Source organism: Telmatherina bonti (genome assembly GCF_933228915.1).
Source record: "Telmatherina bonti genome assembly, chromosome: 16".
NCBI lineage: Eukaryota > Metazoa > Chordata > Actinopteri > Atheriniformes > Telmatherinidae > Telmatherina > Telmatherina bonti.
Window position 1 is genome coordinate 7,724,069 of NC_136614.1, and position 13,600 is coordinate 7,737,668.

Genomic DNA, 13,600 nt, shown 5'->3' on the forward strand with positions numbered 1-13,600 from the left:
GCAACAGCTTGCAGCAGCAACATGTTGCAGCAGCAGCAGGTTGCAGCAGCAACAGGTTGCAGCAACAGCTTGCAGCAGCAGGTTGCAGCATCAGCAGGTTGCAGCAACAGGTTGCAGCAGCAACAGCTTGCAGCAGCAACAGCTTGCAGCAACATGTTGCAGCAGCAGGTTGCAGCAACAGGTTGCAGCAACATGTTGCCGCAGCAACAGGTTGCAGCAGCGAGCCGGACTCGTCTGAAACAGAAGCCAGCCTTACTTTTAGCTGTTTGGCCAGATTCTCAGCGAGAGGTCTAAAGGTGGAATTACTGTCAAATGAAACTAAAAACTCAGCTTCAGTTTCCCTGAAAGCCATTTGCAAACATTTCACTGCCAGCAACAAAGTTTCCTCTCAGAGATAAATGACAGTAATATCAGCGTAAAGATCAACTTTTGCACTTCGGACATTTTTTACCAGAATCAGCTCCATACATTGCCTAAAGCAGACCTTTGAGAGACCCTGGTCGTCTTCACCTCTCTTTACGACCCCCGTTACGTAAGGACGTTACGCTTTACCAACGTTTCTCTGTTTGTGTTCAAGATAAGTAGAAAAGTTATGGATGGATTTTAATTAAATTTTTAGGAGTTGTTGTAAATGTGAAAAGGAAGAAGTGATTTAATGTTGGTGGTGATCCGGATCACCGTTTGGATCCAGAACCTTGGCAGAGGTTTGGGCTCTTTTCCTAGGTCTCAATATGTGAAGATTATTTCAGCTTTGGAAGAAGGAGACTGATCAATACAAAGAGGTTCGAGTGGAAACAAGTTAAAATGGATTCATTTCAACAAAGACAGTGAATAGAAACAAAGAGAGCGATTAATAGAATTAGAAGCCTTTTCAGCGCGTTCTGCTCCCAGAAGCTCCAGTAATAATCTGCTTACAGATCTCCGAGGAAGACGAGCCAGCAGAGAGACGGGATGAAGGCAGGATATTAAACAAACCAAACTGTTATGCAACAAACCAAAGTCCCGTTCCGCCTGCAAGGCGTCTTGAAAAGGCGGGAAAAGCGTCTGGCTGTGGTGAACGTGAGCTGCAGACTTTGCCTCTCTCAGCAGCACGCTAACACAAAGACAACATTTCTGCACAGCCAGAGATGTTTGGACAGATGAAAGCTGCAGACTCGCGCTGTATTTGACACCGAATTAGAGCCTGGCCGTCATCACTGCAGGGCAGACGGGCATTAGTCCCACGACTCGCACTGCAGCTGAAATATTTAGTCTTTCATTAAGTTGTTAAAGCTTGTTGATCCAGTGAGCCTTCATACACCCTGTCAGCTGTTATTTCTGTCTCTTTACCTCACTCAGCGGTGCTCCCAGTGCTCATCACACCGGAAAATGAAGACAATTCAATTAAAAAGTCAGTGTTGGTGAAGCTCCGAAGCTTCGTAGAGGATCACAGGTCGCAGCTTTGTCAGATCCTACTTCACAACAGGAATAAAAACGTTCTGTTTGTTCTGATTACGGATGGTAATAAACATGTACAGATAGCGGAGGACCCCCAGCTACACAAACCTGCAGTTAGGAGGTAAGTTCTAGTTGGGACATTGGTCCCAAATCTCTCAGAACGTCAGAAACGTTGCCATTTGGCTCATTTGGGACTAAATATGTTTTGGATGTAAGCTGAATCTCTGATCACATGTGTCTGAGGTCAGAGGATCTACAGCTCACATCTGGACCGGATCGAAGCCTCCAGGCATCATTTGGCCTTTCCATCTCTCTGGTCCTGCTGGTACCAGTCAGCATAAATGCAACCGACCCGCTGTGGGCGTGGCTTTATTCAATGGCAATGGGATGGCACCGCTGGGTTTTACTTCCACAGATCCAAACAAAGCAGCGATGATGAGCTGCAGCTTCTGCTTCCAGCTGCTTCAATCAAAACAAATCAAATCAAAATGTATTTTTAGAGCTTTTTATACAAAGTGCTTCACATTAAACAACAATTTAAATCCAAACCTTCACACAACAGGGTTTATAACGGCATTATGAAAACACACCTCGTAACACACATTCCCCTCACCCCAACCCCCGTATTACTGTCTCTTACCTGAAAGCAGGTATAAAACTCATCTGGCTTCGTGCTGCTTGGGGATCGATTCACCCCCCCACCCCCCACGGCCATAGGGGGCGTCACCACAGGGCTAGCTACTTGTAAGTTTTACTGTAACATCTAACGACTAAAGGACTCAGCTGTGTTGATTAAAGCTTGGTTTACAGTCTGATCTCAGGTGAATCGTCAACATCTAAGGTGTTTACTCGCCGGGATCGAAGTGAAGAACCAAGACAAAATTCAGAAGTGAAACATCAATGTTTTTGCCGACGCACACAAAGTTTGATGCGAAATTACAAATAAATGACGATTCTAACAAACTCATCAGGTGGCAGAAGAGAAGAGAACTTGTTCGGTCCAGGTCCACGGTCCAGCTTCAGATCCTGGACCACGACTGGTTTAGGACTTCAGGACGTCTAGCTAGCTGCTAGCTTAAAGAAGCCGAGAAAAATAAGCCAACAGACGCGCAAAGTTGGTGGTACAAAGTCTGAATGTAGTGGTGGTGGCGAGGCGGCCTTGGCGAGGCGGCCTTGGCGAGGCGGCCTTGGCGAGGCGGCGGTGGCGAGGCGGCGGTGGCGAGGCGGTGGTGCCATAGCTCGAGACCGGCTCTGGTGACGCTGCAGTACACCTTCTCTGATTGGTCCATTCTGTATCTGTTGGATACGAATGTTAGGAAAAAAAATCAGTTTGACCAAATAAAACTAAATAAAATTGTTGGGCAGAATTTCACCACTGATATGAAGATTTCGTTGACTTGACAATAATCAGATGAAAATGTTGCTGTATAAATTATTCGGATGAAATATTCGGAGTAGGTGTTAAACTTCAGTACGTATGTTCAAATAATGCCTGAAGAGATGCTGGACAGGATGTTCGTTCTTTGTATGTTTGTCCGTTTGTTCTTCCGTCTGTTCATTCGACCTTTCGTTTGTTTGTTCGTTCGTCTGTTTGTTATTTCGTGCATTCCTTTCTTTGTTCGTCCTTTTGTTCATCCGTCTGTCCGTTCGTTCGTCCGTCATTCGTCCTTTTATTTGTTTTGTCCGTCTGTCTCTTCCTCAATCCGTTCATTTGTCCTTTCGTTTGTTGGTTCGTTTTTCCTTTCATTCATTATTCCATCTGTTCCTTTTGTTCGTTCGTCTTTTTATTTTGTTCGTTCATTTCTTTGTTTGTCCGTTCGTTTGTTAGTCCATAATTTGTTCTTTTGTTCGTTTGTCCATTCGTCCGTCCATCTGTCTCTTCCTCCGTCCGTTCATTCGTCTTTTCGTCTGTTTGTTATTTCGTGCATTCCTTTCTTTGTTTGTCCTTTCGTTCATCCGTCTGTCCGTTCGTTCGTTAGTCCGTCATTCGTCCTTTTATTTGTTTGTCCTTTCGTCTGTCCGTCTGTTCATTTGTCCTTTCATTTGTCGTTTGTTCGTTCTTCCTTTTGTTCGTTATTCCATCTGTTCCTTTTGTTCGTTTGTCTGTCTGTTATTTCTTCCATTCATTTGTCCTTTCATTCATTCGTCCGTTCGTTTATTTGCTGCTCCGTCCGGTCCAGGCTTGCAGAGATGGTGTCTGTCCCAGTAATCAGCAGGCAGGATGCAGGTCTACCTGAAGAACATCTGGAATCGTGACATCTTCATCCCGCAGGTTAACTAAAACAAATCCTGGATCTGGTTCCTGATCTGAATCTAAATCTAAAATAAACCTTTTCATATTAAATGCTGAGAATCTGCTAACAGATAAAAACAAACTGAAGGTGAATCTTGAAGAAACATTTTTACTTTCTGATGTTCTCCAGTTCAGTGGTAAACAAACGTCTTGAGTCCCGACCCCCCAGATAGCGTACGCTAGTGTTACTGCGGACAATCAGCTGTGACAAACGACTCCGTTTGAATGACGATCCTCCATGACCTGCGGGATTCTGCCTGCTAAGTTCCCTGTTGCTGTTATCCATGTCTCTGCTCCGCGTCAGGCAGGAGACCAAGGCTCCCTCATTCTAGCTGTATAATGAAAACTTCCCAAAATAACTCCATGACGACAAAGTTGTTGGACTGGCGAACAAGCCGGAAAGTTTCAGAGAAGCTCCAGGAAATGCAACATGTTGCTGTGATTCAAATTTCCCTGACAACTGGGTCACTGAACACATCCTTTATGTTCACTCTGCAGTGGAAGTAGTTTCCTCGCCCCGGCCCCCCTACCCCCACCCTCCATCCATTCCTTTCCTCTTGCTCAACACGTCCTCCTCCCAGCCCATGGAAAGTGGGACCAGAGCTGCTGGGAGACAATAGTCTTTCTGTTGCTGGGTGTGTGAAGCGGAGTGTGTAGGAGTTGCAGTGTGTAAAGCTGGACACTTTACCCTCCAGAGGTTAATTAACCCACTTTAATGGCTTGGTATCAAAGCAGTGTCCTGATGGAGACCAGTCCAACAAAACCATGTCCCTCTGACCCTATCAGAGCTCTCCAATCTGTCCTGTTGTGTTTTCATTTGTTTTTAAGGGCAAATTTGAAGCTAAAAGTGTGTTTTCTGTCTCTCAGACGAGTTTGGAGCTGAAGGTTTCTCCGGCCAGGGTCCCTCTCATGGTGGCTCCTTCAGGGGGGGTCCTGCTCCACAGTCCTTCGACGGCCAGGACCAGAGCTTAGTTCCAGGTCCCACTCCGGGGATTGGCTTCACTCCAGGCTTAGCTCCATCAGGCCCCCCAGCCACAAACTACAACAACATCCAGATCCCGCCAGGGGCCCACGCACCGGCCAACACGCCCGCGGAGCTGCCGCCACCTTCAGGTACGAGACAGAAACCAACGGTGGCGCAGAAAGGGGAAATATGTTGTGATTAGTTGTAAAAAGTCTGACGCAGGCTGAGTTTTGGTACCACCCTGCCAGAAATTCAGTTTCCCTGTTTATGGACGAATGCTGTCGGTGTCGGGTGGCGGCTCGATGCGAATCACAAGCTGCCATGTCCAGCAGGAGCCTTGCTTACTTTGTTTGGAATAAGTATGTGGTGTAAAGGGACTGTTGTGTGTCGGAGAGGTCCTAAATAACAAACTCCTCTTCAACGTCAGAAACTGGACTCTATTTACAGATTCATATCAGAGTTAATCCATAAAAACACAAAGTGCTTTTGTCTCCTTGAGGAGGAGGAGACTCCCAAACACACAAAAAGTCCAGTAATCAGCCAGTTAACCAAGAGCCGCCGTTCCATTAAACGCTGCGACCTCAGTCCCACGTCCGGCCATGTTTCTCACCGCCATGTTGGAGGCTAAAAGCTAGCTGCCGTTTCTCATTAGCCATGACGCTAGCGGACTTTCCAAACCAGTTCAGCTCAGACCAGTTTAGCTCAGACCAGTTCAGCGTTCAGGTCAGACCAGTTCAGCTCAGACCAGTTTAGCTCAGACCAGTTCAGCTCAGACCAGTTCAGCTCAGACCAGTTCAGCTCACACCAGTTTAGCTCAGACCAGTTTAGCTCAGACCAGTTCAGCGTTCAGGTCAGACCAGTTCAGCTCAGACCAGTTCAGCTCAGACCAGTTCAGCTCAGACCAGTTCAGCGTTCAGGTCAGACCAGTTTAGCTCAGACCAGTTTAGCTCAGACCAGTTCAGCTCAGACCAGTTCAGCTCAGACCAGTTCAGCTCAGACCAGTTTAGCGTTCAGGTCAGACCAGTTTAGCTCAGACCAGTTTAGCTCAGACCAGTTCAGCTCAGACCAGTTCAGCTCAGACCAGTTTAGCTAAGACCAGTTTAGCTCAGACCAGTTCAGCTCAGACCAGTTTAGCTCAGACCAGTTTAGCTCAGACCAGTTTAGCTCAGACCAGTTCAGCGTTCAGGACAGATATATTTTAAAAGAATGCATCCTTGTTTCGGTGCTCAAGACCTGTAAGATTTTCCTAAAAACCTGATTCACAAAACCCCCCAAAACTGCCGACTGACTGAGATCTTGCTACGAGATTTAGCTTCCCACCACATTAGCAATGACCTGGTCAGTAGGTGTGAGAGGCGGGATGGGTAGCAGACCTCCAGCTGTGGGAAGGACTCCAATCAAACAGTCTCATGTCCATCCATCCATCCATCCATCTTCTGCCGCTTATCCGGGGTCGGGTCGCGGGGGCAGCAGCCTAAGCAGGGAAGCCCAGACTTCCCTCTCCCCAGCCACATTTGCCAACTCTGCGGGGGGGATCCCGAGGCGTTCCCAGGCCAGCCGAGAGATATAATCCCTCCAGCGTGTCCTGGGTCTTCCCCGGGGTCTCCTCCCAGAGGGACGTGCCTGGAACACCTCACCAGGGAGGTCCAGGAGGCATCCTGACCAGATGCCCGAGCCACCTCAACTGGTTCCTCTCGATGCGGAGGAGCAGCGGCTCTACTCTGATCTCCTCCCGGATGACCGAGCTCCTCACCCTATCTCTAAGGGAGAGCCCGGCCACCCTGCGGAGGAAACCCATTTCAGCCGCCTGTATACGAGATCTGGTTCTTTCGGTCACGACCCACAGCTCATGACCATAGGTGAGGGTAGGAACGTAGATCGACTGGTAAATCGAGAGCTTCGCCTTCTGGCTCAGCTCCTTCTTCACCACGACAGACCGGCGCAGAGTCCGCATTACTGCAGACGCCGCACCGATCCGTCTGTCGATCTCGCGCTCCATCTTTCCCTCACTTGTGAACAAGACCCCGAGATATTTAAACTCCTCCACTTGAGGCAGGACCTGACTCCCGACCCGGAGAGGGCAATCCACACTATTCCAGCTGAGGACCGTGGTCTCAGATTTGGAGGTGCTGATTCTCATCCCAGCCGCTTCACACTCTGCCGCGAATCGCTCAAGCGAGAGCTGGAGATCGCGACCAGATGAAGCCAACAGGACCACGTCATCCGCAAAAAGCAGGGACCCAATCCTGAGGCCACCAAGCCGGATCCCCTCAACAGCTCGGCTGCGCCTAGAAATTCTGTCCATACAAGTTATGAACAGAATCGGCGATAAAGGGCAGCCTTGGCGGAGTCCAACCCTCACCGGAAACGGATCCGACTTACTACCGGCAATGCGGACCAAGCTCTGACACCTGTCGTACAGGGACCGGACAGCCCTTACAAGGGGGTCCGGTACCCCATACTCCCGGAGTACCCCCCACAGGATCCCCCAGGGGAAACGGTCAAATGCCTTCTCCAGGTCCACAAAACACATGTAGACTGGTTGGGCAAACTCCCATGCCCCCTCCAGGACCCCAAAGAGGGTATAGAGCTGGTCCACTGTTCCGCGACCAGGACGAAAACCACACTGCTCCTCCTCAATCCGGGATTCAACTATCCGGCGGACCCTCCTCTCCAGGATCCCTGAATAGACCTTACCAGGGAGGCTGAGGAGTGTGATTCCCCTGTAATTGGAACACACCCTCCGGTCCCCCTTCTTAAAAAGGGGGACCACCACCCCAGTCTGCCAATCCAGCGGTACTGCCCCTGATGTCCACGCAATGCTGCAGAGGCGTGTCAGCCAGGACAGCCCCACAGCATCCAGAGCCTTAAGGAACTCCGGGCGGATCTCATCCACCCCCGGGGCCTTGCCGCCAAGGAGCTTTTTGACCACCTAGCGACTTCAGCCCCAGAGATAGGAGAGTCCACCCCTGAGTCTGCCACCTCTGCTTCCACCCACTACCCACTACGTCCCGAGTTGAGGTCAGCAGCTCCCCACCTCCACTGTACACAGTATTGATGGAGCACTGCTTCCCCCTCCTGAGCCGCCGGATGGTGGACCAGAATCTCCTCGAAGCCGTCCGGAAGTCTTTCTCCATGGCCTCGCCGAACTCCTCCCATGCCCAAGTTTTTGCCTCGGCAACGGCCGAAGCCGCATGCCACTTAGCCCGCCGGTACCCATCAGCTGCCTCCAGAGTCCCACAGGCCAAGAAGGCCCGATAGGACTCCTTCTTCAGCTTGACGGCATCCCTCACTGTTGGTGTCCACCAACGAGTCCTGGGATTACCGCCACGACAGGCACCAACGACCTTACAGCCACAGCTCCGGCCGGTCGCCTCAGCAATAGAGGCACGGAACACAGCCCATTTGGACTCAATGTCCCCCGCCTCACTCGGGACATGGTTGAAGCTCTGCTGAAGGTGGGAGTTGAAGCTCGCTCTGACGGGGGACTCAGCCAGACGTTCCCAGCAGACCCTCACAACACGTTTGGGCCTGCCAGATCTGACCGGCCTCCTCCCCCACCACCTGAGCCAACTCACCACCAGGTGGTGATCAGTTGAAGCTCCGCCCCCCTCTTCACCCGAGTGTCCAAGGCATGTGGCCGCAGGTCCGACGATACGACTACAAAATCGATCATCGAACTGCGGCCCAGGGAATCCTGATGCCAGGTGTACATATGGACACTCTTATGGTGGAACATGGTGTTCGTTATGGACAATCCATGACGAGCACGGAAGTCCAATAACAAAACACCATTTGGGTTCAGAGGAGGGGGACCATGCCTCCCAATCACTCCCCTCCAGGTCTCACTGTCATTGCCCACGTGAGCATTGAAGCCCCCCAGCAGAACAATGGAGTCCCCAGAAGGAGCACCCTCCAGCACTCCCTACAAGGACTCCAGAAAGGGTGGGTACTCTGAACTGCTGTTCGGTGCATAAGCACAGACAACAGTCAGGACCCGTCCCCCCACCCGGAGGCGGAGGGAAACTACCCTTTCATCCACCGGGGTAAACCCCAACGTGCAGGCACCAAGCTGGGGGCTGATGAGAATGCCCACACCTGCTCGGCGCGTCTCACCATGAGGAACTCCAGAGTGGAAGAAAGTCCAGCCCCTTTCGAGGGTACTGGTTCCAGAGCCCAAGCCATGCGTCGAGGTGAGTCCAACTATATCTAGCCGGAACCGCTCAACCTCGCGCACAAGCTCAGGCTCCTTCCCCACCAGAGAGGTGACGTTCCACGTCCCCAGAGCCAGCTTCTGCAGTCGGGGATCGGACCGCCAGGGTCCCCGCCCCTTGCTGCCGCCCAGCTCACATTGCACCCGACCCCTACGGCTCCTCCCGCAGATGGTGAGCCCACGAGACGTGGGGCCCATGTAACCCTTTCGGGCTGAGCCCGACCGGGCCCCATGGGCGAAGGCCCACCAGACGCTCGCTCTCGTACCCCACCTCCAGGCCTGGCTCCAGAGGGGGGTCCCGGTAACCCGCGTCCGGGCAAGGGAACATTCATGCCCAGGTTGGTCGTCATCGTAGAGGTCGATGAGCCGTGCTTGGTCTGGTCCCTCCCCTAGACACCTGTTTGCCATGGGTGACCCTACCAGGGGCATAAAGCCCCCGACAACATAGCTGCTAGGATCTTCGGGACGCACAAACCCCTCCACCACGATAAGGTGACGGCTCAGGGAGGGGAGTCTCATGTCAAAGGTGAGTAAAAATTGTCAACGAATGTAAAGATGAAGTACATTCTGACGTGATGTTGTCCCAGGTTGGTTAATTTATTTTAGATCTGTCCGTTTCTGTGATGCATCACAAACCAACCTGCAGTGTTTCCTGCATCCTGATTGGATGAACATCAGCTGTTCTCACATGATCCCATTGGTTTTTTTTTATCATTAGTCATGTTCTAACCAAAGAACCAAGCTGAACCTGCATATTTTAGCTCCGGCTCGTCATGTTTGTTCTGTTTCTGGCTAATTTTCCCTGATAAGAGAAAACATGGGAGCAGTTCAGATTCCTGCTGGTTCTCCTCCCTCAGACCAGAGTGTTTACGTCGCACTCATGCAAATGTTTGCAGTCGTCCTCCGGAGGATACTAAGACATGGACCCGGCTCCAGACTGAGGATTGTATCAGATGTTCTGACTGTCTTCGTTGGCAGATGAAGACGATGTTAAAACGTTGCTGCTCAGAGCTGAAGGTTGTGCAACAGCGTTTTAAAGGATACGTGCTCATGTTCGAGTGAGGGAGGAAGGTTTGTTTAGCTGAGAACAGCCCAGACCAATCCTCCCGCTGCTCATTCACACTGATGATCGATTTATAAAGATTGAGATGCAAAGGCTTTTTGTTTCTCACCCTTCTGTCTGACATTTAAAAAAAAGGCTTAAATTTGCCTTTAAATGCTCAGAAAGTGTTTCTGCTGACAGATGAGGGCTTTCTTCACCTTCTGGAAGAGCTTTTTATTCATCTGTGAGTGAAGTTCCTCTGGGTTTTTTCCCGCGGTAACTGATAAATAACGTGGGAAGCGTCCCAGGTTGCGGTCATCAGGCGTCCAAGCCAAGGGCCCCACAGTGTTTGCATGGAAGCATTTGGATAAAGATATTTACAAGGCTTTGACACTCCAAAAACCTTGTAAATAGCAGGGGCGTCAAAACTCCAGTCCTGGAGGGCTGGTCTCCGGTTGGTTTTAGTTGTTTCCCTCCACCAACACAGCTGATTCAAATCTAATGGATCCAGAATCTTCTCATCAACCTATTTATTCATTTCAGTCAGGTGTGTTGGAGCAGGGAGACAACAAAAACCTGCAGGATACCGGCCCTGGAGGACCGAAGTCGGACACCTGTGGTGTAGAGAAATCTAAATAGTGACATGTCAGCCACTAGGTGACAGTACATTTTAGCTTCTATCTCCTAAAGAACCAAACTTGAGTGCCTGAGATCCCCACATTCCTGGAATAAATCCTATTTTTTCTGGTTGCACTGCCCATCTCTGCCTGATGTACTTTTCCGATTCTACATTGCGAAATGTACGAATCTCTTTTTCGTCAACGTTTTTCGTCAAGATTTGAACCGATTGATGTGAAATTTAGGTCATGAAAGTAAAGTCCACTTGCGATGGACTGGCGAGCTGTCCAGGGTGTACCCCACCTTTCGCCCAAAGCCAGCTGGGATAGGCTCCAGCTCCCCCGCAACCCTGCATTGGACTAAGCAGTTAGGATGAATGAATGAAGTCCATGTTAAACTAAATTTGTTTGGGAATTTTTCCGTTGGCTGTAGAGGCTTTTTTGCTTTGAAGTGGACCATAGAATATCGCTATTTTCGCCAGGCTCGCGCTGTGTGCCATATTTCACAGTTTTTCATGGGGGTTCAGGGGGTCAAATTTTACAGAGTTGTGCTGACAATAATAAACATTTGGAAAACAATAGGGCCTGATCTATACTACACGGAGCTCAGACCCTAATTACGGGAAATTTATGGGAAAAGGTCAGAAGTCGGTGCTAAACGTACATTTAGGAAAAAGTCAAAATTAAGGGTGCCTGTAGCTTCGAGTTGTTTATTTTGGCAAAGCGCCTGGACGGATCAACATGAAACTTTATACACATATTCCTCGGTTTCTTGTTTGGAGAAAGTGGGCATGGCTTATCAGCAAATGAAGTTTGGAAAAATCCCAAAAAATCCCCAGTTTGTCCAACACAGCGAAGTTTCGGAGGGTCTACGGTCATGTAAAAACTGATGAAACCACCCTTGTTTAGGAAAGTTTCATGTTTGACTTAAACGCCCGCTTCAGGTAAAGCAAGCGTGGTCTAATGATGAGATGTGTTGTTTTCTTTGTTTTCTTTTAAGTCTTAACTTTGAGACGTCCAGGAATCCCAGAAAATGGCCTCTTTGGCCTTCAGCGTCTGGCAGGTGTCTGGGTCTGGAGGTATGCGGCTCAACGTTGGCGGGGAAAAGCGGCGCTTGGACGCCGCTTTAACTGCAGTTCCCGTTAGCTTTTGTTTGTTCTGTTTTATAAGGTCATGTTGTCGTAGCTTGGTGCTGTTTCTGTGTCTCCCTGAGCTTCATTACGTTACAGCGTGAACAGCTGCTCTGGTGGGAAAACCAGTGAAACTGCTGGTTCAGACTTGTGATTGGTTCTGAGTGGTTAAAACCGGGCAGGTGGGCTCGGTTGCGGTCAACACATTCTGATAGGTGATAAAGACCAGAGAACACTGACACCAGGATGTGTTTCTGGTTCCAGCAGAAGCTGCTAAACCCACGCCTGCACCTCGATCAGCGCCCGCCGTCGACCCATCGCTGCTCAACGCCCAGCAGCAGGGTAAGAACACACACACACACCCATACACACTGAGTTCAACAGGAACCGAAGCAGCCCAGCAGCACCTCTCTGGTCTCCGCTGTGGACACGGCGCCGGTTCTGATTGGGTTAATAGATGCTGCTGCCTTTTGTCAGTGTGTGTCTGCATCTCTGTTGATGAGCTCGACCGGATTGCTTTCAGTTTGCTGGGATCGTTAAAGTTGATTGGATTAATAAAGTGATTTTTGGTTGTTTTGCAAATTGAAACTTTCTTAACAACAATCAGAAAGATTTTATATCTAATCTCTGGTGGAAGTTTTAGTCTTTGCTCCATTTTTTTCTCTGTAAATATTTAAACTACAAAACATTTTTGCTAATGTTGATCTGATTGTTTTTTTTGGTTTTTTTTTACATAAACTGTATGGAAAAGTTGAAGTTTTATTCCCAGTCGGCATGCAGACGTGATGTTTCCGTGCAGACGTGGCATTTCCGTGCAGACGTGACGTTTCCGTGCAGACGTGACGTTTCCTTCCGTGCAGACGTGACCTTTCCTTCCGTGCAGACGTGACGTTTCCTTCCGTGCAGACGTGACGTTTCCTTCCGTGCAGACGTGACGTTTCCGTGCAGACGTGACGTTTCCGTGCAGACGTGACGTTTCCGTGCAGACGTGGCGTTTTCGTGCAGACGTGACGTTTCCGTGCAGACGTGACGTTTCCTTCCGTGCAGACGTGACCTTTCCTTCCGTGCAGACGTGACGTTTCCTTCCGTGCAGACGTGACGTTTCCGTGCAGACGTGACGTTTCCGTGCAGACGTGACGTTTCCGTGCAGACGTGGCATTTCCGTGCAGACGTGACGTTTCCGTGCAGACGTGACGTTTCCTTCCGTGCAGACGTGACCTTTCCTTCCGTGCAGACGTGACGTTTCCTTCCGTGCAGACGTGACGTTTCCTTCCGTGCAGACGTGACGTTTCCGTGCAGACGTGACGTTTCCGTGCAGACGTGGCGTTTTCGTGCAGACGTGACGTTTCCGTGCAGACGTGACGTTTCCGTGCAGACGTGACGTTTCCGTGCAGACGTGACGTTTCCGTGCAGACGTGACGTTTTCGTGCAGACGTGATGTTTCCGTGCAGATGTGAGGTTTCCGTGCAGATGTGACGTTTTTGGGCAGACGTGGCGTTTCCGTGCAGACGTGGCGTTTCCGTGCAGACGTGGCGTTTCCGTGCAGACGTGGCGTTTCCGTGCAGACGTGATGTTTCCGTGCAGATGTGAGGTTTCCGTGCAGATGTGACGTTTTTGGGCAGACGTGGCGTTTCCGTGCAGACGTGGCGTTTCCTTCCGTGCAGACGTGACGTTTCCTTCCGTGCAGACGTGACGTTTCCTTCCGTGCAGACGTGACGTTTCCTTCCGTGCAGACGTGACGTTTCCTTCCGTGCAGACGTGACGTTTCCTTCCGTGCAGACGTGACGTTTCCTTCCGTGCAGACGTGGCGTTTCCGTGCAGACGTGGCGTTTCCGTGCAGACGTGGCGTTTCCGTGCAGACGTGATGTTTCCGTGCAGATGTGAGGTTTCCGTGCAGATGTGAC

General features: G+C 50.2%; 1 protein-coding gene across 8 annotated transcripts in view; it reads left to right on the plus strand.

Annotated features, from left to right (window-relative positions):
* Positions 1-13,600, plus strand: part of vta1 (vesicle (multivesicular body) trafficking 1) — a 71,883-nt gene that overhangs the window by 38,505 nt on the left and 19,778 nt on the right. For 4 of the 8 annotated variants that reach the window (XM_079255579.1, XM_079255580.1, XM_079255582.1 and 1 more), the window contains 2 exons: positions 4,598-4,843; positions 11,961-12,038. In XM_079255579.1, the coding sequence (XP_079111705.1) occupies positions 4,598-4,843; positions 11,961-12,038 (324 nt within the window). The remainder of the gene's footprint in view (positions 1-4,597; positions 4,844-11,960; positions 12,039-13,600) is intronic. The other 4 variants (XM_079255581.1, XM_079255583.1, XM_079255584.1 and 1 more) reach the window with 2 other exon arrangements.